Here is a 24,738-nt window from a genome sequence, read left to right as displayed (position 1 = left end):
GAATTTATTCTAAGTGCAATGAGAGGGTATTTAAGCAAATGAATAACATATACATATACATTTTCAAAAGACTACTTTTGTCCTTTTTAAAAAAATTGTTTAATGTTTATTTATTTTTGAGAGAGAGAGACAGAGCATGAGTGGGCAAGAGGCAGAGAGAGATCAAGATGCAGAATCTGAACTAGGCTCCAGCTCAGAGCCTGGCACAGGGCTTGAACTCAAGAACCGTGAGATCATGACCTGAGTTGAAGTTAGATGCTTAACCAACTGAGCCACCCAGGTGCCCCTACCTTTGTCCTATTTGGAGAATGGCCTTCAGGGGATAAGAGCAAAACAAGGAAGCCCACTCTGGAGACTATGGCAGCAATCGGGGAGGCAGATCGTGGTAGACTGGATTAGAGTAGTGGCAGTAGAGGTGGTGAGTGGCCATCCAATTCAGAGCACATATTCTGGAGACAGAACAGGCAAGACTTGACAGATTGGATGTGGGATATGAAAAGAGCCATTAAGAATGGTTCCTAGGGTTTTGCCTGATGGCAGGGTGGATTAAAATGTCATTAACTAAACTGGGGAAAAGTTAAGAAGTTAGTGGAGCAAAAATTCAAGAGTTCTTTAAGACATGTATTTGTGAGATGCTTATTATGAATAACTAGAGACATCCAGCTGGAAGTTTGATATATGAGACTGGAACTCAAGAGAGAGGTCAGGGCTAGAAATATAAATTTAGGAGTCTTTGAGCTGGCATGGCATTTTAAAAGGTGAGACTGGACAAAGTGGAAAAGCTGGTTAGAGGAGAAAGGCCTGAGGCACTTTCCTATAAAGGCTGGAGAGTGGAGGAGGAACTGGGAATAAGAACAAAAAAGCAGAACAAAAACTTGAGAAGGAGTGGCTATGAAGGAAGAAGGAACACCCAAGGCATGTGCTGTCTCAGAAGCCAATCTAAAACAAATCATTTCAAGAAGAGAGTAGTCAAAGTAGATCAAATGTTACAAAGTAGATCAAATGGTCCAAGAAGATGAGGAGAGATGACCACTTTCCTTGGATTCTCTGGCATTGATTTTTAAAAAGTATAATCCTCGTATAAAATGAGTATTTTATACTCATATAAAAATGGTATAATACTCCTGTAAAATGCTCATAATACTTATATAAAAAATGATCCCACAGTTCCCTAAAGTTGCAACTGTCATTATTCAAAGTCGAATAAAAACTTTTTTATTTAATGAGGGATGATCATTTTTCAGAACAAAATAATATGAATATAGCCTGGAATAGGAACTGGATGGGAAAAAAGCTGAACAGAGAAAAATACTAAGATGACTCATATATCTAAATGAAGGTGGTAATCAAGGTGCTAAGAAGTTATGTTATAAAGGGAAGAGAGAGGGGCACCTGGGTGGCTCAGTCAGTTAAGCATCCACTCTTGATTTTGGCTTAGGTCATGATCTCACAGTCTGGGAGTTGGAGCCTTGAATCAGGCTCTGCACTGACAGTGTGGAGCCTGCTTAAAATTCTCTCTCCCTCTCTCTCTGCCTCTCCCCTACTCATGCACTCTCTCTCTCTCAAAATAAATAAATAAACTTAAAAAAAAAGGCAAGGGACAAGTTGGGAAAATACAAACATTTACAAATAACATACAAATATAATATACAAAAAGATTAATATTTATATATATAAAAGAGCTAACAAATTAATAATGGACAACTATCCCAATAGAAAAGTGAACAAAGGATATATAGATAGGAAATTCATAAAAGAAACACAAATATCCAATAAGGATAATTTAAGATATACACTAATATTATGAAGAAACAAACAACTACAACCTTGCTATTCAAGGAAATTACTTGTATCTAAAGCATTATTCCATTATTGAAAAATAATGGTGGGGCACCTGGGTGGTTCAGTTGGGTAAGCCTCTGACTTCAGCTCAGGTCATGATCTCGAGGTTTGTGAGTTCGAGTCCCACATCAGGCTTTGTGCTGATGGCTCAGAGCCTGGAGCCTGCTTCGGATTCTGTGTCTCCCTCTCTCTCTCTGTTCCTACCCCACTTGCTCTCTCTCTCAAAAATAAACATTAAAAAATAATTTAAAAAATAATGGTAATTTTTTTAACTTTATTTTTTATTTTTTAAAATTTACATCCAAATTAGTTAGCATATAGTGAAGCAATGATTTCGGGAGTAGATTCCTTAATGCCCCTTACCCATTTAGCCCATTCCCCCCTCCCACAACCCCTCCAACAACCCTCAGTTTGTTCTCCATATTTATGAGTCTCTTCTGTTTTGTCCCCCTCCCTGTTTTTATATTATCTTTGTTTCCCTTCCCTTATGTTCATGTTTTGTCTCTTAAAGTCCTCATATGAGTGAAGTCATATGATTTTTGTCTTTCTCTATTTTCACTTAGCATAATACCTTCCAGTTCCATCCACGTAGTTGCAAATGGCAAGATTTCATTCTTTTTGATTGCTGAGTAATACTTCATTGTATATATATATACCACATCTTCTTTATCCATTCATCCATCGATGGACATTTGGGCTCTTTCCATACTTGGGCTATTGTGGATAGTGCTGCTATAAACATGAGGGTGCATGTGTCCCTTTGAAACAGCACACCTGTATCCCTTGGATAAATGCCTAGTAGTGCAATTGCTGGGTTGTAGGGTTCTATTTTTAGGTTTTTTAAACATTTTTTTTAACGTTTATTTATTTTTGAGACAGAGAGAGAAAGAGCATGAACGGGGGAGGGGCAGAGAGAGAGGGAGACACAGAACTAGAAGCAGGCTCCAGGCTCTGAGCCATCAGCCCAGAGCCCGACGCAGGGCTCAAACTCACGGTCCGTGAGATCGTGACCTGAGCTGAAGTCGGACGCTTAACTGACAGGCACCCCTATTTTTAGTTTTTTGAGGAACCTCCATACTGTTTTCCAGAGTGATTGCACCAGCTTGCGTTCCTACCAACAATGCAAAAGAGATCCTTTCTCTGCATCCTTGCCAACATCTGTTGCTGCCTGAGTTGTTAATGTTAGCCATTCTGACAGGTGTAAGGTGGTACCTCATTGTGCTTTTAATTTGTATTTCCCTGATGATAAGTGATGTTGAGCATTTTCTCATGTGTCAGTTAGCCATCTCATGTGTCAGTTGGAGAAGTGTCTATTCATGTCTTTTGCCCATTTCTTCACTGGATTCTTTGTTTTTTGGGTGTTGAGTTTGATAAGTTATTTATAGATTTTGGATACTAACCCTTTATCTGATATATCATTTGCAAATATCTTCTCCCATTCTATCGGTTGCCTTTTAGTTTTGCTGATTGTTTCCTTCACTGTGCAGAAGCTTTTTATTTTGATGAAGTCCCAATAGTTCATTTTTGCTTTTGTTTCCCTTGCCTCCAGAGAGAGACGTGTGAGTAAGAAGTTGCTGCAGGCAAGATCAAAGAGGGTTTTGCCTGCTTTCTCCTCGAGGATTTTGATGGTTTCCTGTCTTACATTGAGGTCTTTCATCCATTTTGAGTTTATTTTTGTATATGGTGTAAGAAAGTGGTCCAGGTTCATTCTTCTGCATGTTGCTGTCCAGTTTTCCAAGCACCACTTGCTGAGGAGACTGTCTTTATTCCACTGGATATTCTTTCCTGCTTTGTCAAAGATTAGTTGGCCATATGTTTGTGGGTCCATTTCTGGGTTCTCTCTTCTATTCCATTGATCTGAGTGTCTGAAATAATGGTAATTTTTAAAGGACTAGATTATAATACAAGAAGTATGTTCTAAAAAATTAATCGTGGTTAAGCTGGATGGTGAGATAATTGTTTATTTTCTTTTCTCCATTTATACATTTTCAAATATTTCTACAGCATCCATGTATTATTTTGTAATAAGCTTTTCATTTTATTTACATACAAAGCAATTGCCGGGAATTGGCAATTCAGTATGAACCCAAGAGAAACACCTGTGAAAATATTGATGTCACATATCCGTTTTTCAAGCAGAACTGTAAATTTCTCAGATACAGGTCATCATGGTTCGTTTTTTTTTTTTCAAGATTTTATTTATTTTTTTAAATGTTCATTTTTGAGAGAGAGAGGGAGAGGAAGAGACAATGCAAGTGGGGAAGGGACGGAGGAACCAACCCACAACCCCAAGATCAAGAGTAGCATGCTCCACCGACTGAGCCAGGTGTCCAGGTCATTATGTTTTAATGACATTTTCATTGCTCATTATCTAGGTTAAGCACTTCTCCGCATCCTACTGTTTTCTCTTTAGCCCCTACTGCAAAAGGCAGGGAAATAAGAAATAAAATACTCTGACATTGGCGGGCATATCTGTTAAAAGTTTACTATAGGAGGCTTCCCTATAATACGGCGTATTTTATTCTAGGTTCCCGCCTGCTCTCTAGTAGGGAACTCCACTGCAGTGCACTGGTACCATATTCTTACTGAAAGTTTTCACAAGTAAGTATGATGCCGGTGTTTGCCTCTTATCCTCGTGCATTCAATAACTATTATTGTGCACATACAATATGTGCACAAAAGTATCCTCGGTATGCTATCTCCCACCCGACTACCTGAGTTGACTTCACAAAGTCGGACTCCTTAGTTTTCCCCTTCTGGGGAGAGGATTCCAGAGAAACGTACTGGGAAAACAGACATTGTCTTGTTAAGAATCCAGGTCTTCCCACGGAAACCCCGTTACGAAACCAACCATCTCGCCCAGCTTTCTCTCTCAGATCTCCTGCGCCGGGTGGTTCCCGTCTCTCTCGCACCCAGCAAGAGCCGCGAGAGCCCCGCCCCGGCACCGCCCCCAGCGCGTGACGTCACCACGCGCGCCGCGCACCGCGCCCCCTGTCAGAGGCAGCCATTGTTCAGTAGGTCGCGCTGGCTTTGCCAGGGCTGGGTTGGTCCTGCCCCCCTCTCCAAGTCCCGGCCCCTCCTTAAAGCTGGGAGAGGGGGCCAGTCCGCGGCTTTGAGCACTCTGCGGTCCTCGGGTGCAGGCCACCATGAGCAAACGGAAGGCGCCACAGGAGACGCTCAACGGGGGAATCACGGACATGCTCACAGGTTAGCGCCGCGCCAGGCGCCGCTGGCTTTCTTCTCCTTTCTTCCTACCTCACTGCCTTCCCTTCCTTCTCTCCCGTCCCCACAGCCCTGTGGATGGGTCTGGCCCCTTGCAGCGGGTAGTCTTCCGTACGGATCTTCCTTCAGCGCCCATTGCTGGTGGCTGAATGTCAGTCCTCCAGGGGACTCCTGTGTCACTGGGCTGTCTTTGGCCTGGCCCGTGTAGAAGCGTAGGGTCACTGTCCCTTAAGAAGTTGTTACATCCCCTTCTGGAAAACTCAGTTTTCGTTTGTTTACTCGTGGTTCTTGTTGACCCGAGCCTCTTGTTGCCTTTGCAGAACTCGCAAACTTTGAGAAGAACGTGAACCAGGCAATCCACAAGTACAATGCTTACAGGTGGGACGGTGCAGCATTCTCTGGTAGCATGCATCCTGGGATGTGTGGCAGTTAACAGGGCTGAGGGGCCAGTGGATATTTGGACCATATGCAAGAGGAGAAAAAAGCAACAACTGAGGGTATTGACTCTGTGGTTGTACCTTAATACAATATTTCTGGGATAATTTGGGCAGAGCTCTGTAGGATCGTTTCTAATCGGTGTAGCTGATGTGTGTTTTCCCCATCATCAAATATGAATTGCTGAAAATGCAGTTTGATTTTAAGCCATAATGAAAGACAGTGTATGAGGTCTGTGCTATGAAATTCATGGAATCAGATCTTCATCTGGTTGGTGTTTGGCCGATCCTTGGATCCATTCTATCCTGTCCATCTCACCAGGACCCTTATCATAGCCCTTATTCCCACATCCAGTTACTTGTGCCCCTTAGCTCACAAACATGTCCTAAGTCCCTCAGCTCTTACAAGCAAAAACAAAACAGCCTTCTTAACTTCCCTCTACCCTCTAGCTAGCTCCTGTCTCTTTCCTCCACTTTATAGTTAAGCTTCTTGAATAATCTGTTTCTTGTCTGGATTTTCTCAGCCCTGGTCATTCATTATCTCACTGTGGTATAATTGTCATCCTGCCATTCCTCTGAAAATGCTGTCACCTACATCTCACCTTATTGAACTCTCACTGGCATCCACCGTTAGCTCATTGCATTCAAGTCTTAGCCTTGAATTCTGCGATGGCACTCCTGTCTGTTCTTTCACCTCCTGTATTCCAATGCTAGGAGTTCCCAGAGGTCTGTCCTTTTTTCTCATTTTCATACTTTCCCTGGCAGTCTTAACATTCTTGGCTTTGGATACTGGTTATGTCATTGACTCCAAATCTGTATCTCATTGACTTTTCTTCAGATTTTTAGGCTGCTATTACCTTTATCTCCACCCTTTCAAAATTAACCTCAGCTCTCTCCTTCCCTTCCCATTCAAAATTCAAAACTGATTATGCTTCTTACCTTATCTTTTATGACTTCCTGTTTAAAGTAATTGTTCTATCAAAAAAAAAATAATTGTTCTATCATCCACACATTTGATGATCTAAAAATCAGAGATATTCAACCCTATATTTTATGTCGCACCAGGCTTCAGAGAGGAGATGTTTAGTTTTGAAGGAGCCTGTCAAGGGATAAGTGAAAGGAAGAATAGTCTAAGAAAGGAAACAATATGTGTCAAGGTATTGAGACCTGAGGAGTATGACATTTTCCAGGAAGTCAGTAGTTCAGTTTGCTTATGGAATATGGTTGGAATGAGGAAATCAGTCTGGAAAATCAGGTGATGCCTGCATGTATTTCCCTACCCAGATATACATTTCTCTTGATTGTGGCCAATATATTCTTTTGAAAATAGTTGTCTGATCCTGCCATTCTTCCAGAAGGCCTTTCAGGATTAATTCCTTTTCCCTTCAGGCTTTGCTCCATAATGCCAGTTGTCTGGTACTACTTGTCTTTACTGAAACAGTTCCCTCAACAAACTGTCCTCAACATACCTTTCCAGACTCATCATCAGTTACATGCTAATAGAGGTTGAAATCCAAATCTAAAGGTCTGTATGTATTAGAACAGAATGAAAAACCAAGGATGCAAAGACTACCTGGTATTTATGCTTTAGACTTAGATGTACTCTGGCTTTTTTATCAGCATCATTGCTAAACTATATTTAGCACTGAAATTACAGACAGGATACCATCGGTAAGCTCCCAGGGTGTGCCCAATATGTCACCAGATTATTGAGCTGGATGTGCGTGGAGATGGGCAAGAATCACAGGTCAGTGCTTTATGCAGAACTGAGATGAGAGCAATGAAAAAAAGAATATAACTAAAAGGACATGGCGGAATGCAGTTGGAATTTTAGGCCATGAATTTAAAAATAACCATCCATAAACCCCTTTGGTATCTAGTAGTCTAAATACCACCAGGTGGCACATTTTTATGAGAGTTACAAACAATTTCTGAAAACTAGCTTATCCCCAAAAGGAAAGGCTACTGGTCTGCTGAATCTCCCTAGTTTCACATATACAGTTAAAATTATGCTATCCTCAAATGTGAGGATTTTCAAAATACTTCTAAAAGATATGCAGGTGGTCTGTCATTTCATCTGAGTTTTTTAAGTTTGACACAGATGTGGAAAATTAGTTATTATGATAAAGTTTAAGCTAAATATTTGCTTGTATATGTGTTCCAGTTTAAGAAAAATTAAGACCTCCCTGGATTTGTAACTAACTGATTTCTTTTTTTTTTCCTCTTATAGAAAAGCAGCATCTGTGATTGCAAAGTACCCACACAAAATAAAGAGTGGAGCAGAAGCTAAGAAGTTGGTAAGTTTAGTGAGCAAGCTGATTGTAGAGTTCACATATGTACAAATTTGATGGGTTCCACTGGAAAATTAAATTTGCCTCTCCAAAGCTTCCTTGATCCACATACGCAGATTTCACTGCTCCTGATTTCTTGGAATAATATTAATGCTATATCAGTCATACTGTTTCATTGTCAAAGTGTGGAGGGTGTAGATTGAAATTCTGCTTTAAATATATGTAATTATAATTTTTTCTATACCCTGCCATATACATATGTATTCACACTGGATTTCAGCTTGAGGATTAGTCCTCAAGAATATAGAATATACACTAGGAAAGTCTACATGTTCTCTTTCTTTTTTTTTTTTTAATGTTTATTTAATTTTTTTGAGAGAAAGTGACAGAGCAGGAGTGGGGGAGGAGCAGAGAGAGAGAGACACACACACAGAATCTGAAGCAGGCTCCAGGCTTCGAGCTGTCAGCACAGAGCTGATGCAGGGCTCGAACCCACAAACCACGAGATCATGACCTGAGCTGATGTCGGCCGTTTAACCGACTGAGCCACCCAGGTGCCCCTGATAGGTTGTTTTCTTTCATCTAAATCTCACTAAAAGATTCTAAGTTCCTGAAAATTGAGGACCATATTTTAATTCATCTTTTGTTAAAGATGTCAAACTGACGTGGCTTTTGATTGGTCTAAGTCCTGACAGTTATCACCTTCTTTTGTTATTCTTTACCCATTTGTGTTCACAAAAGAACTCTAGAATTTAGGTTATCAATATTTGATTTTCCTTAATTTTCTCATGAGAGCCTTCAAAATATGAGCCATAACTTTCCTGTATTTTCACCTTTCAGAGTCGTGAAATTACCATAAATCTTGTACATCTTATGATTGAGTGACAGATTATCCACATTAATCATGTGCCACATCTTCATCTTGAATTAATTACTCAATACTAATCATGTCCTGGTGTATAGGTTTTAAATCTTTTGTATCAATAGACAGTTCTCAACTTCAGTATATCCTCCGCAAATAGACTAGCCAAGGAAGTTATAAATACATTGGACTTTAATTCTGAGTTTCTTTCCTGGTGAACTGACCCAGTGTTAACCTCAGGAGCCACTTCTGCTTGCATTCTGTTCCCCTTTTATTACTATTGACTTTCCTTTTTTATGTTAATTACCTGCTCATTTATTAGATTCAAACTTTTGACAAGCTTTAATGCACTTCATCCCAAATCTGAGCTTATGGTATATCTCTAAAAAAAAAAACCCACAAAAGTATCCAAAATTCCTTTTACATGAGACTGGACTTAATATGAAAATCACATAGGGGCGCCTGGGTGGCTCAGTTGGTTAAGTGTCTGACTTCAGCTCAGGTCATGATCTCATGGTTCGTGAGTTCAAGCCCTGTGTCAGGCTCTGTGCTGACAGCTCAGAGCCTGGAGCTTGCTTCAGATTCTGTCTCTCTCTCCCTCCCCCACTCATGCGTGTGTGTGTGTGTGTGTGTGTGTGTGTGCGCTCTCAAAAAAATAAACATTAGATAGAAAATATGAATATCACATCATTATTCCTTTCCACTATTATATTAAAAATCACCAACCTACTCTTTGGCACATATGAGTGCTTCTCAGTAATTCTAGAAGTCTGATATTTCCAGAATGAGTGTTTGCCTCTTAATCCTTAATGTTAGGTATAGGAAATAGCCTAGGCTTAAATTGCTTCAGGTCAGTATGTGTCTTCTGATAAAGAAAATGAGAAACCTGAGCAGTTTCCATTTTCTAGTCTGTTCTGCTTCCTAAATCTTGTTCATTTCTCTCTGGTAATTGCTGTTTTCAGAACTTGAATATGTGTTCAGTAGTCCTGGAACACTTATTAAGCATTAAATAAATCAAGAATATGGAAGGGTATATGTAGGGCTAAGAGACAATAGGAAATAACTGGCACACATGTTGTGCACTTGAACATTTAACTTAAAAGGACCAATACCACCAAGAGTGAGCACTAATGTAAACTGTGGGCTTTGATGATGATGTTTCAATGTAGGTTCATCAGTTATAATAAAGGTAGCGTTGTGGTGGGGGATGTTGATAGTTGTGGAGGCTATGTGTGTGTGGGGGCTGAGGGTATGCGGGAACTCCGTACTTAGTGATCAGTTTTGCCATGAACCTGTAACTACTGTAAAAACTTATTTAAAGGGAAAAAATAAAAAGGAAAAAAACATGAAAAAAGTGTTCAACTTGACCAATAATCAGAGTTGCAAATTAAAACAAGATGCTGTATGGTGTTATCAAACTATCAAATATAATGTACAGTATGGATAAAGATGTGGAAAAAGACATACAGTTACTAATGATGGAAATCTTGGTTATTTACAGCTTTTCTGAAGGATAATTTGGCAGAATGTTGGCAAAATGCCTATCTCCTTTGTCCCAACAATTTTACTTTGAGGAATTTATCCTGAGGAAACCAGTAGAGATAGATGTATGTAAGCATCATTTGTTCTGCACCTGTATGCCACGTATTCTCCTGGTGCTTCAGGTGAAGCAGTAAAAAGACATGATCTCTGCTCTCATGGGGCTTATGTTCTAGAGCCGTGCTGTCCATCACAATAACCATGAGCTGCATTTGGCTAGTGAGCTCTTGAAGTGTGGCTAATGTGACTCAGGGATTGCATTTTTTCATTTTAATCATGTAAACTTAGATCGTCTCATGTGGCCGGTGGCTACCATGTTGAACTATACAGTTCTAGAGCAGTGGTTCTCAGTGTGGTACGTAGACCAGCAGCAGCATCACTACCTGGGAACTTGTTAGAAATGCAACCTACTGGGGGAGCTGGCTGACTTAGTTGGTAGAGCTTGTCAGTGTTGTGAGTTTAAGCCCCACGTTAGATGTAGAGTTTACTTTAAAAGGAAGGAAGGAAGGAAGGAAGGAAGGAAGGAAGGAAGGAAGGAAGGAAGGAAGGAAGGAGAAAGAAAGAAAGAAAGAAAGAAAGAAAGAAAGAAAGAAAGAAAGAAAGAAGAAAGAAAAGAAAAGAAAAAGAAACAAGGGAAGGGGAGAGAAGGGAAACCTTTTAAGTCAGAAACTCTAGGGTGAGATTGGCTTTCTGTGTTTTACCGCATCCCCAAGGTGATGATAATGTATGTAAAAGCTTAAGAACCTCTGCTCTAGAGGAAATTCATGACATGGTTATATCAAAGTTTGTGAACTATCTAAATGTTTACCTGTAGGGTATTTGTTAAGTAAATTATGATACATTTGTACAGTGATATACTATGCAGCCATTAAAGATACTGATGTTGTATTTATATATTGACATGGAGATTTGTTCATGATCTGTTTTTAAGTTAAGAAAATACAAAGCAGTATGATTCTGTTTTTGTAAGAAAACTGTGTGTGTATGTGTGTGTGTGTATATATATATATATATATATATATATATGCACATATATGCACATATAACTCTGCTTATGTATATAAGCAGAGAAGGCTATGTAGCAGATGTTAGGTGATGAGATTACAATTTATTTTAATTTTCAGGGTGATGAAATTAGCAAGTGATTTTAATATTTTTCTTTTTGCAATTCTATTTCTCTTTTCTACAACAAAAATTAATTTAAAAAATAAGTCATTTAGAATTGTTTTATTAGGACTTCTCTTTTGTCAGTCATTTAAGGATTTTGTTGGGAGAATATATTTTCACCATGACTCAATTTTCTGTGTCTTTGGTTTTAAAACTGGTCATGTGATGATCATTTTTTTCATTTCCCATTTTTTACTTTATCTTTGAGTGATTTGGTAAGCATTATATTTATATGAGTTTTATATTTTTAATTTTCTATTAGCCTGGTGTAGGAACAAAAATTGCTGAAAAGATTGATGAATTTTTAGCGACTGGAAAATTGCGTAAGCTGGAAAAGGTAAAATTTTAACTTGTTTGCTTATTTGATTATAGTGTATGCTTTTGTTTTTGTTTTTTTTTTTTTAGTGTTTTTTTTATTTCAAGAGAAGGAGAGCAAGCACGAGTGGGGGAGGGAGAGAGAGGGAGAGAGAAAATCCCAAGCAGACTCCATGCTATTAGCATATTAGCACTAATATTTAGTGCTAATTAGTGCTAATTTAGTGCTATATTAGTGCTAATAGCACTCCATGCTATTAGAGTCCAGTGCAGGGCTCAGTCTCACTATTTGTGAGATTATGACCTGAGCTGAAATCAAGATTTGGACACTTAATGGACTGAGCCACCAGGTGCCCCTCTAGTGTCTGTCTTTAGGGCAACTATCATGTAGCATCATTGCAGGGTGACTGATGTCATTCACCTGGTGACATGGAGAAGAAAAAGAGAGGAGTGGAGTTTATGGCTTTAAGTGTTCTATTTTTTTAATTTGAATATTGTTCCCCTAAAATGATAATTGTTCACTTATTTTATGTGTCCTTTATTTTTAAAAAATATGTTTTTTGGGGTGCCTGGGTGGCTGTCTTTGGGCATCTGACTTTGGCTCAGGTCATGATCTCGCAGTTTGTGAGTTCGAGCCCCACGTTGGGCTCTGTGCTGACAGCTCAGCCTGGAGCTTGCTTTGGATTCTTCTGTGTCTCCCTCTCTCCCTCTCACTTCTCCCCCACTCATGTTCTGTTTCTCTCTTTCTCACAAAAATGTTTTTATTTTTAATATTTACTTATTTTTGAGAGAGAGACAGAGAAACAGAGCACAAGCAGGGGAGGGGCAGAGAGAGAGGAAGACACAGAATCCAAAGCAAGCTCCAGGCTCTGAGCTGTCAGCACAAAGCCCAACACAGGGCTCAAAATCATGACTCGTGAGATTATCACCTGAGCCGAAGTCGGACACTTAACCAACTGAGCCACCCAGGTGCCCCTTTCTATATGTCCTTTAAGAGACTGTTAGCAGCTGTATTATAATTAGCTCCTCGTATCATTCAGAAGGTAGGTTATCAACTTTGATAAAAGATTGTTATATTTTAGAATTTCTATTCTTAAGCTCTTTAAAGCATTTTTATGATTTTATTTCACCCTGGTGATAGTAACTATACCACTTATGGTCTTTTATGAATAAGCCTTTTAAAAGTATTGGATAAATGAGAGATGAAATATCTTCATTTGCTTTGTTATTCATCTATAACCACTGAGGTTATTTGTGAATACTTTTGTATGGTTTTACAAACAAATGTAAATGGCTCCTCAGGTCTCTTAGCAGACTGGTATATTTCCAATAAGATAATTTGAGTCCTCAGAGCATTCCAAAATCATTATTAGACTTTTTTTTTTTTCTTAAAGATTCGGCAGGATGATACGAGTTCATCTATCAATTTCCTGACTCGAGTTAGTGGCATCGGGTAAGAAGTATTTTTTAAGTAGACACAGTAGTAGGGTTGGTTTTATTTTTTATGTAAGACAGAATAAGTATATTCTGTTTCCCTTCAAAACCTGTACCTTGCCATCTCTGTGTCTCTTTGTCCATATAGTTCACTCTTCCATATCTTATATGTCTGAGGCTGGTTCTTCAGGTGCTACCTCTCCTTTCAAAGTCCATCCAAGGCAAGTGTTACCTCCTTCATAAAACCAGTTTGATTCCCCAGTCAGATATAATCTCCTTCTTCTAACCTCCACCTACACTTGCTCTGTGTACATCTTATCACTCCCTCCAGATTATGCCTCTTTTGCCTCTCTGAGCATGATATTTATCTTAAGCATTTAAACTTTTTTTCCATAGCACCTAACATAGTACCTTATAAATTTGGGACAAGCATCCAAGCATTTTTTAATGAAGGAATCTCTATCTTAAAATTTGAGTTAGCACCAAAGGGGGCTTCTTTGACACTTCTTGGCAACATAAAGATTAACATTAAAACATTAAGGTTGTGGGGCACTTGGCTGGCTCAGTTGGTGGAGCATGTGACTCTTCATCTCAAGGTGTGAGTTTGAGCCCCACATTGGGTGTAGAGATTACTTAAAAAATAAAATATTTATTTATTTAAATCCAAGTTAGTTAACAAAGTATAGTATTGGTTTCAGGAGTAGAACTCAGTGATTCATCACGTACATATAACACCCAGCACTCATCCCAAGTGCCCTCCTTAATGTCCATCACCCATTTAGCCCATTCCCTACCCACCTCCAGCAACCCTTAGTTTGTTCTCTGTCTTTAAGAGTTTCTTATGGTTTGCTTCCCTTTTTGTTTTTATCTTACTTTTCCTTCCCTTCCCCTATGTTAATATTGTGTTTCTTGAATTCCACGAGTGAAATCATATGGTACTTGTCTTTCTCTGCCTGACTTATTTCACTTAGCATAATACACTGTAGTTCCAGCCACATTTTTGCAAATGTCAAGATATGCCAGTCTTTAAAATCTAAGATCTTTTTGTTTGTATTTTAATTTTTGTTTAACATTTATTTTTGAGAGAGAGACAGAGCATGAGTAGGGGAGGAGCAGAGAGAGGGAGACACAGAATCCAAAGCAGGCTCCAGGCTCTGAGCTGTCAGCACAGAACCTGATGCAAGGCTCAAACTCACAAACTGGGAGATCATGACCTGAGCTGAAGTTGGATGCTTACCCAAGTGAGCCACCCAGGCTCCCCTAAAAACTAAAATCTTAAAAAACAAACAGAGGTGCCTGGGTGGCTCAATCGGTTAAGTGGCCGACTTCGGCTCAGGTCATGATCTCGCAGTCCGTAAGTTCAAGCCCCGCATCGGGCTCTGTGCTGATAGATCGGAGCCTGGAGCCTGCTACTGTTTCTGTGTCTCCCTTTCTCTCTGCCCTTCCCCTGTTCGCGCTCTCTCTCTGCCTTTCAAAAATGAATAAATGTTAAAAAAATTAAAAACAACAACAACAAAAACCACTAAGGCTATACTGCTTTGCTTAAGCCGCATCTTTATGGAATGAGGCATTCTTTTAGATATGTGAGTGTTCCTTTAAATAGCCACATTTTGATGAAAGTTATTGTAAAATATATTAAATTCTTAAACTCAGTACTGAAAATGAACATGACTCCTCAGGGACTTCGGGCCTTTCTAAAGTATTAGAGGTTGTTTTAAAGAGCATCTGTGTTATTATTATCTTCTTTTTCTAGGGAAAAACACTGAATATTGCAAGTGGGGTAACTGGCAAAGTCAGAATTAGAACCCATGTTTCTGGACTCCCAATTCAGTTCTACTTGTTATGTGCCATATTGCCTTTCTGCTATGAATATCTGTTTCTGTGTCTCTACAAATACTCTTTGTCATTAAAATTTTAGTTTAAATACCATTTCAGAGACCTTCCTTTGCTACCCAATCTAAAGTAGGACCCAGCCACTCGTCACTTTTCCGTATTTTAATTCATTTACCTGATACTTTAAAAATTTGTTTATATACCTATTTATTTTCTCTCTCTCCCCACTGGAATGTAAGTAGGTAGGTAAGACCAAGGTGCTTATTTGTCTTATTCTTGCTGTATTTTCAGCACCTAGAAGAGTATCTGGCACATAATAGGCCCTCAGTTAATCGTTTGAATGAAAGAACTGTTTTCCTATTTGTATGTCTGTCTGATGAATAAGGTATATGTGTACTATAGCACCTAGCTGCTTAGATGTCTGTTTCATATCCAGGTTCATGATTGTCTTCCTAGATTGAGACTTCAGGAATTCTTCTCTTTGGATAAAATCACACCACATTTTAACAGGTCTTGTTTAGCTTCACAGTAACTCTTCATGTTTGACAAGAGAAGACATACTTGGTTATTTGTTATTAAGGGGTCCTGAGTTTCACTTGATATTTAGATAATGCTTTTCTTTTTTTGTAGTCCATCTGCTGCAAGGAAGTTTGTAGATGAAGGGATTAAAACATTAGAAGGTGAGTATGTACAATAGGTCACCAGTCCCAGGTCACATATGCTCCTGAAGGATGGTTAATGCTCTAGCAAACTAGAACTTGAAAAACCTTTTCTCAACTAGTAAATAGGAATGGTAAGAGTTTCATTTTAACTCTATAGCAGAGAGTAGATGTAAAATAGAGCTTTTATTCCTATATTAAACTTGTTTAGGTTTATAACTCAGAAGAGGAAGTGGCTTCTTTATTTAAATGCAGTGATTTCATTTGTAGATTTTGAAACAATTTAAATTGCCTTTTGTTTCTCTAGTGAAATTTTAGACAACAGAATCCTACGCATTCAGCCTTAAAAGCAAAGTGATATACATGGAGAAAGATTCTGTAAGAGGCTTGCAATACTTACTGAAGGAATTTTTGATTTCAAAGAAGTGATAAAAATAGAGCCTAAATCAAGTAATTATAAACATATTCCTTAAACCTAGTATAATAATCCTTTGAATATAATTTATTTCTTCATACTTTTTAAAGGGTGTATACTATATATAGATAGATTTATTACAGTATATTTATTATAGTATGTATGTACAGTATACAGTATAGATAGATTTATTACAGCATTTGGGGTTTAATATTTGTGGATTCAATTATCTGCAAGCAACCGAAATGATTAGGTGGACAGGTTCTAGAGATGAACCTGGGTTTGAATCCATTCTCCACCACTTTATTAGAATGGATGATCATGGTGCTTTGGTTTCTTAGCTGCAAAATGCTATCATAATTTCTACCTCATATGATTTAAAGCAGTAATGTATGAAAAGCACTTAGTGCACAGTTCTTGGTACGTAGTAAGTACTTAAAAGTGGTAACTGACTCTCAAGAGGCATGATTAATTAGTAATACTGCAAAGTTAAGAATTTGTGTGAGTCACATAGCAAGAGAATGAACTCTACTATATCTGCATCTCAGAGAGGGTTTGGGCTCTTCTGCCTGTGGCATATTTGGTTTATCTGAGTGAAATATTGGTTAAAGTGGTCAAGAATTTGTTTTTAAACAGAAGTTGCATCCCTTGGGAGTGTCAGAGATCATCTATAATGGTTTTTACAGTATTTCACCATTCACAGATATGTACTATGATAACTGTCAACATCTGTATCCTTACATATTACAAATTCATTAGTTCCATTGCATTTTCAGTGTTTACTATGTACACAGAACTATGACAAATATTAAGTGCTCCATGTATTATAAAGATTTTTATTTTTCTCCATTTTGTATCTCCAGAGAGAATCTATGATTGTGAATATAAGGGTGACTATAGAAATTGCTTTGGAAGCATACTTATCTTGCTGTTTCTTTAACAAGGCTTACTCCTGTACTCATGCCCAGTAAAGGAACATCACTTCTAGATTTCAGATATGATATGACAGCTTTTTAATCAAAATAATGAAGATAACACTTTTCCTTTCAACAGGATTTCAGCCACAGTGCCTATACAAGTTACTATTCAATAAATACTAGTTGAATGAAGGAGTAAATGAACAAATGGGCAATATAAACTAGCGTAGTCCTAAAACATTCAGAAGTTGTGGCTACTACTGCTGCTATGAACCGTAAATTAAGCAATATAGGTTCTTATAAGGCTGCTTTTTGCTATAGTCAGTGAAGTGTGGTATGATCCTGGCATGTTTAATCTATTATTCTGTGTAACTATAATTGAAATTTTGATTCAGTAAATAAAAATCATGAAATCAACTGTTAAATTTTACTACATTGATTTGAAGAAACTTTTATCTAGTTCTTAATATCAGAATTTTTTTATCTTTTCAAAGTCGTTTCAGTGTATTTTCCTGGTAGTTCTTTGTAAAAAGGATCACTAAATTTAGCGACTTTCTCCCCAAGAATGTTTAAATTAGCACCTCAACTTTATATGTCTTCTATACAGATCTCAGGAAACATGAAGATAAGTTGAACCATCATCAGCGAATTGGGCTGAAGTAAGATAGCAAATTTTCTTTTATTTTGACACTTAAGATGTAAAAGTAAAATTTTTTTATAGCCATTCTTCTTCCATACACCATAGTAATTCTTCAAACTTAGCTAAACACAATCATTTTTCTATTTCAGGAATACTAAGATTTGTTGCAGCTTTTGTAGAGAATATGCCTGTTTTCACACATCTTGTTATTGCCTTCTAGTTTGCTTTCTTGTGTTGAGTGTTTCCCCCATGCTCTTGACTTCAGGGAGGAACTTCCTCTTAAAATACATAGGACTGAGTGCATCAGTCAGTTAGCAGGTGTTTATTTTGTGCTTAACTATTGTAGAAAGCATTGTGTCAGGTCTGGGGTAAGGATATAAATAGGATCAGTGTAGCTTTTAAGAAGTTTAGAGTCTGCCCAAGAAGCTAGGACGTGAGTATGGAATGCTAAATTAAAAAAAGAAAAAGATAAAAACCCAAAGACCTAAATAATGGTGTAGGAATAACTAGTAGGAATGTTGTATATCAGCATCAGTAATTATTTTGTGTGCTGGATACAATCTGGAATCCCTTTTGTAATGCATAGTACATAAGCAGGTCTCACTTCCTGTCTTACATAGTCTTGTTGGCAGGTTAGCCCTGTTGATGCCTCACCATAATCCTCTAAACTCACACTGCTCTTCTAAGACTCTGAGCTGGTCAGAAACCAGGATGGTGTAGTCCTCCCTTTCCTTGCATTTACTTAACAGAGATCTTCTGAAGAACTTGGTTGTTGTGAGAGGTGGTTTTGAGCAGGTGCTTTATCAGTTTTAGATGTTATTTCATACTGAGATATTTTTGTAACAGCTTTATTGAAATATAATTCAGATACCATACAATTCATCCTTTTATAAAGTATACAGTTCAGTGGTTTTAGTATATCCATGGAATTGTGCAACCATAACGACAGTTGATTTTAGAACATCTTTGTTATATCCCAAAAAGAACCCATACCTATTGGCATTTACTCCCCATTTCTCTCTACCTGCCCTCTCTCTCCACCCACCCCCCCCCTCCACCCCCACCCCCTCTCTGACAATCATTAATATACTTTCTGTCAATATAGATTTGCCTTTTCTGGTCGTTTCATATAAATGAAATCATACAGTATGTGATCTTTTGTGAATGCCTTCTTTCACATAGCATAATGTTATCTGGATTCATAGGATAATGTTTTAAAATATGATAATTTTGCAGGATTTAAGAGCAATAAACTGTAACCCCGTGACTTACACACAAAGTGGAGGGAGCAGTCCACTTTGGAAATATACTAACTTACTCTTGGTATAGGAAGTGTGAAGTTTATTTAAATATATTTACTTACTCTTGGTATAGGAATGTGAAGTTTATTTAAAAGAAGTTTAGATGGAGTATCTGGAATAGCATAAAGAATGACACTTAAAAATTTTAGTCTAAGTTAAGAAACAAACTTACCCTTACCCCCCATTTTTACTGTTATCTTCTTACTAAGTGCTAGTCTTGATTTTTGAATGATGTACTGGGATAAGGACACTTGATATGGTAGGCAGTTTATTTTTTAAGACGATTTAAATTTCACAAAAATCGTTTGTCTACTTATTCTGTCTTTATAGATATTTTGAGGACTTTGAGAAAAGAATTCCTCGTGAAGAGATGTTACAAATGCAAGTAAGCGTGTGCTGAATTGTATTCTTTGATTAGAATTGACAATGTCACTTGTTGAAAAGCCATTTTTAGAATACTGACTTAATTTTTTTTCTATTAGGATATTGTACTAAATGAAGTTAAAAAAGTGGATTCTGAATACATTGCTACAGTCTGTGGCAGTTTCAGAAGAGGTAACATACTTCCTGATCTTAGGTTATTCATGCCTTGATATTATAATTGCCTAATGTATACCAAAAAAAAATGGAACAAAGAGATGTAATTTGTGTTACTTTATAGATATACTAAGATCCAGTAGAGTATTATCTAAGTTTATTTGTTTATAGATAGGAATATGTATTAAAAATTAGAGAAAATTCATCCTTATTTTATTATAGGATGATATTTTAATGACTAGCTTTAACAAATTTTATAAAATAATTTTATATATATTAAGAGCTTAAGAGCAATTGACTACATGCTAGTAAAGCTGTGGGAAGGTGGTGTTGTTTTTTTTTTTAACTTTTTTTATTTTCTAAGTTTTCTGTAACGAATCTAAAAATACTGTCTCTGAAGCACTAGTTCCAAACCAGTTCTCACAACAACCAGGTCCTTCAGATGATCTCATTCTGTGTGAATGTGAGCAAAGTGGGAACCAAGAGAATCCTGGTTTCTTACTGGCTCAGAATATGGAAGGGTAATATAAATTTTAAAATATTAACTTTAAAAATTGTAATACCAAAACTTGATTTAAAACTTTTGGAATAGTTATCTGACTGAATCCCTGGCCACCTTTGGAGTATTGCTTAAGCAGTAGGTAATGAGCTACCACAAATTCTCAGGGTAGCTGCTTTAAGAATCTGGAGCTGGGAGAGGAAAGTGACACATCAATAATTGTTGATAAGTAGAAAGAACATGGGACTGGGACCAAAAGACTTGGGCCCTGAGGCCAAATCTACTGTCACTACATGATTGAAGTCAGTCTGCTCTTCACATCCCCTTTTCCATATTTGCAAAATGAGAGGATTAAAGTTAACCAGTTGTTTGAGTTTTTCTGTACATCAGAAATACCTAGAAAGTTTAAAAAGAGAAGTACACATTGCTGTACAGTGCTACAAACCTACTAAATAAGAATCTTTTTAGGTGGGGCCTTAGAATCTGTATTTTCAGAACATAGACTTGAATACACAGCAGGACAAATGCATGCTCAGTTGAAGATGACAGCCTTTCTGGATTTCAGTATTTCTATTTTAGTTTTGCTTTTATTGAGTAGGTCATATGGTTGCATGCTTTAATATAAAAAAGGTATACACTAAGAAGTTTCCCTTCTACCCTATCCTAGTTCACTCTTTCCACTCCCTCCCACCACTGTCCCATTAATGACCACTCTCCTGTGTGTTCTTTCAGTGGTTTTACAAGTAAATATAATGAATGTGAATATATATTCTTTTTTCCCGTTTTGTTTTTTTTATTTATTTAAAATCTTTTTATTATTGAAGTATAGTTGACATACAATGTTATATTAGTTTCAGGTGTACAACATAGTGGTGACAGTTCTGTACACTACACGGTGCTCACCACAATAAGTGTAGTTACCATCTCTCACCATACAATGTTAATACAATACTGACTGTGTTAACTATGCTGTACTTTTCATCTCCATCACTTCTTTTATGACTGGAAATTTTTACTTCCTAATCGCTTTCACCTATTTTATCCATCCCCCCACTTAGCCCTACCTCTGGCAGCTACCAGTTCTCTGTATTTATAAGTCTGTTTCTGTTTTGTTTGTAGTTTGTTTTGTTTTTTAGATTCCACATATAAATGAATCATATGGTATTTATCTTTCTCTGACTTATTTCACCTAGCATAATACTCTCTAGGTCCATCCATACTGTCAAAAATGACAAGATCTCATTCTTTTTTAGGACTGAGTAACATTCCATTGTATACTCATACCACATTGTCTTTACCTAATGAATACACGTTCTTGCTGTCCTCCTCCCCCTTTCTTTCACAAAAGTAACGTAGTATATACACAGTATGTGCCTTACTTCTTAATAAAAACATATCTTGGAGATCTTTTCCACATCAGTATATAGAGAGCATGTTTATTCTTTTTTATTTATTTATTATTGAGAGACAGACACAGTGTGTGAGCGGGGGAGGGTCAGAGAGAGGGGAAGACACAGAATCCAAAGCAGGCTCTAGGCTCTGAGCTATCACCAGAGAGCCGGATGCGGGGCTCCAACTCAACCCACGAGATCAGGACCTGAGCCGAAGTTGGACGGTTAACCAACCGACTGAGCCACCCAGGCACCCCTGTTCTTTTTTTATAGCTTCATAACATTTGGTTATGTCGGTGTTTCATACTTTATTTATTTGGTCCTTTGTTAATAGACTCTTGGGTTATTTCCCTTTTTATGCTAAAGTAATTGTTTTGTTTTTTAAATGGATAGAGTAATACATTTTGGGTAGTAGGTTGATGGTAAAAGACACAACTTTTAAGAGAAATGAGAAGAAAAGAAGACAAAATTTTCTTTCTTAAAATAGCTTCCTTGAATGTCCTGGGAACAGCACACAATGAATCTAGTCTTCTTTATGTTTAAATAGCTGGTTAAAGATTATTGATGCATAAAGTGGTGGTCCAGAGACACTGCCATATCTTCAGTGACCAAAAGTATGTTTTGCATATATTGTACTTACAAAAATGCAAAGAAAGGAGATAAACAGTATTATTCTATGCCGACTGTGCGGCAGGCACTATTCTAGATGCTTTTACATATTATTCTTAGTTGTACAATGGCCAATAGAGTAGTTTTTAGTAGTTTATAGACAGAGAAACTGAGGTCCAAAGGAATATACAGTCCACACTTGTAATATTGAAACAAAAGACATTTAAAATGAAAATCCATTGAAATGAACACAAACTTTTATAGTTTTATAATAAAAGAAAGTATAAATAACTGTATGTAACCTTTCTAAAGTTATGTGGTTGTAGAGTGGGGGTCAAAATAAAAACCTAAGTCATTATAAAGTGCTATATTCTTATCCATGATACCATAATAGTAATTTTTACTAATATTCATTAAATGAATTGAGTCATAAGAGTTGAAATGGATTTTCTGATTAGCCTTTACAGAGTTAGAACATATTGTTTAATTTGAGGTTTTTAGATATATAGTATTCATAGTTGTATTTTAAAGCTTTTTTCATAATGAGGATTTACTAATTAACATATAGTTGTTTTCAGGTATACAATATAATGGTTCAACTATTCTGTGCATTACTCAGTGCTCATCATGATAAGTACTCTTAATCCCCTTCACCTATTTCTCCCATCCCCTCACCTACCTCACCTCACCTCTGGGAACCACCAGTTTGTTCTCTATATTTAAGAGTCTGTTTTTAGGTTTGTCTCATTTTTTTCTTTGTTCATGTGTTTGGTTTCTTAAATTCCACACATGAGTGAAATTGTATGGTATTTGTCTTTCTCTGACTGACTTATTTCACTTAGCATAATACACTCTACATCCATCCATATTGTCGCAAATGGCAAGATTCATTCTTTTTTTTTATGCTGCGTAATATTCCATTGTATATATAGACCACATCTTCTTTTTATTTTTATTTTATTTTATTTCTTTATAAAATTTTTTTTTTAACATTTATTTATTATTGAGAGACAGAGACAGAGCATGAACATGGGGGAGGGGGTGGCAGAGAGAGAGGAGGAGACACAGAATCCGAAACAGGCTCCAGGCTCTGAGCTGTCAGCACAGAGCCGATGCGGGGCTCGAACCCACAAACCGCGAGATCATGACCTGAGCCAAAGTCGGATGCTTAACCAACTTAGCCACCCAAGCACCCCGACCACATCTTCTTTTTAAAAAAAATTTTTTAACACTTATTATTGAGAGACAGACACAGAGCGTGAGCAGGGGAAGGGTAGAGAGAGGGGGAGGCACAGAATCTGAAGTAGGCTCCAGCCTCTGAGTTGTCAGCACAGAGCCTGACGCAGGGCTCGAACTCACGAACTGTGAGATCATGACCTGAGTCAAAAGTCAGTCGCCTAACCAACTAAGCCACCCAGGAGCCCCAGAAATTTAAATTTTTTTTTTTTTTTTACATTTATTCATTTTTGAGAGACAGAGAGAGACAGATCACAAGTGGAGGAGGGGCAGAGAGAGAGGAAGACACAGAATCTGAAGCAGGTTCCAGGCTCTAAGCTGTCAGTACAGAGCCTGATATGGGGCTCGAACCCACAAACCGTGAGATCATGACCTGAGCCGAAGTCGGACGCTTAACCAACTGAGCCACCCGGGCGCCCCTAGACCACGTCTTCTTTATCTATTCATCTGTCAGTGAACACTTGGGTCATCTATTGCTGGACACTTCATTGCTTCCATGTCTTAGCTATTGTAAATAATGTTGCAGTAAACATAGGGGTGCATGTATGTTTTTGAAGTAGTGTCTTTATTTTCTTTGGGTAAATACCTATTAGTGGAATTACTGGACCATATGGTAATTTGATTTTTAATTTTTTGAGAAACATCTATACTGTCTTCCACAGTGGCTACACCAGTTTACATTCCTACGAACGGTACATGAGGGTTCCTTTTTCTCCACATCCTCGCCAACACTGTTTTTTGTGTTTTTGGTTTTAGCCATTCTGACAGGTGTGAGGTGATAATCTCATTGTTCTTTTGATTTTCGTTTCCCTGATGATGAGTGATGATGAACATCTTTTCATGTGTCTGTTGGCCATCTGTATATCTTTTTTGGAAAAAAGTCTTTCAATATTGTTTTTATTCATTATTGAGTACTTAGGTGCATTTTGTTTTAATTTTTTGTTTTTAACATTGATTTATTTTTGAGAGAGAGAGCACAGGTGGGGGAGAGGCAGAGATGGAGGGAGACACAGAATCCGAAGCAGGCTTCAGGCTCCCAGCTGTCAGCACAGAGCCTGACGCAGGGCTTGAACTCATGAACCGTGAGATAATGATCTGAGCTGAAGTCAGACGCTTAACGGACTGAGCTACCCAGGTGCCCCTAGGTGCATTTTTAGTACATTAAACTCACCAACTGTATGTAATGCACATTTAATGCCAATCACTGTTGTTATCCCAGATTCTGCAGTTTATATTAGTATACCTGAACAGTTGGACAGAAAATTGAAATCTTTTAACTAATTCTGAATATGAAGTGCAGTGAAATATAGTCTACAAGAAGTAAACCTCCTCAGTGTGACATCACTTTGGTGTTGTATTTGCCTGCTAATTTATAAAGTCACATAGGGAATTCCATACATATTTTTTGTTATTGTAGGTGCAGAGTCCAGTGGTGACATGGATGTCCTTCTCACCCATCCAAGCTTTACCTCTGAGTCAACTAAACAGGTACTGCAGAATTTATAGTCAAATATGCTGTCTTACACAATAGTAAATATCATTTTCTTTTTTTTTTTTTTTTTTTGACAGAGAGAGCATGTGTGTGTGTGCAAACA

The 24,738-nt window shown here is 37.6% G+C and overlaps 1 protein-coding gene across 1 annotated transcript in view; it reads left to right on the top strand.

The window, feature by feature from the left end:
• Positions 1-4,900: 4,900 nt before the first annotated feature.
• The window catches only part of POLB (DNA polymerase beta), a 29,554-nt gene continuing 9,716 nt past the window's right edge, over positions 4,901-24,738 (top strand). Inside the window, exons 1-10 of the mRNA XM_007097035.3 lie at positions 4,901-5,049; positions 5,385-5,442; positions 7,729-7,795; positions 11,620-11,694; positions 13,067-13,125; positions 15,570-15,619; positions 17,538-17,589; positions 19,202-19,256; positions 19,354-19,426; positions 24,561-24,631. Coding sequence (XP_007097097.2) covers positions 4,989-5,049; positions 5,385-5,442; positions 7,729-7,795; positions 11,620-11,694; positions 13,067-13,125; positions 15,570-15,619; positions 17,538-17,589; positions 19,202-19,256; positions 19,354-19,426; positions 24,561-24,631 — 621 coding nt within the window. The 5' untranslated portion in view covers positions 4,901-4,988. The remainder of the gene's footprint in view (positions 5,050-5,384; positions 5,443-7,728; positions 7,796-11,619; positions 11,695-13,066; positions 13,126-15,569; positions 15,620-17,537; positions 17,590-19,201; positions 19,257-19,353; positions 19,427-24,560; positions 24,632-24,738) is intronic.

Source organism: Panthera tigris, chromosome B1, assembly GCF_018350195.1.
Source record: "Panthera tigris isolate Pti1 chromosome B1, P.tigris_Pti1_mat1.1, whole genome shotgun sequence".
NCBI lineage: Eukaryota > Metazoa > Chordata > Mammalia > Carnivora > Felidae > Panthera > Panthera tigris.
This window is presented reverse-complemented; position numbering and strand designations above follow the sequence as displayed.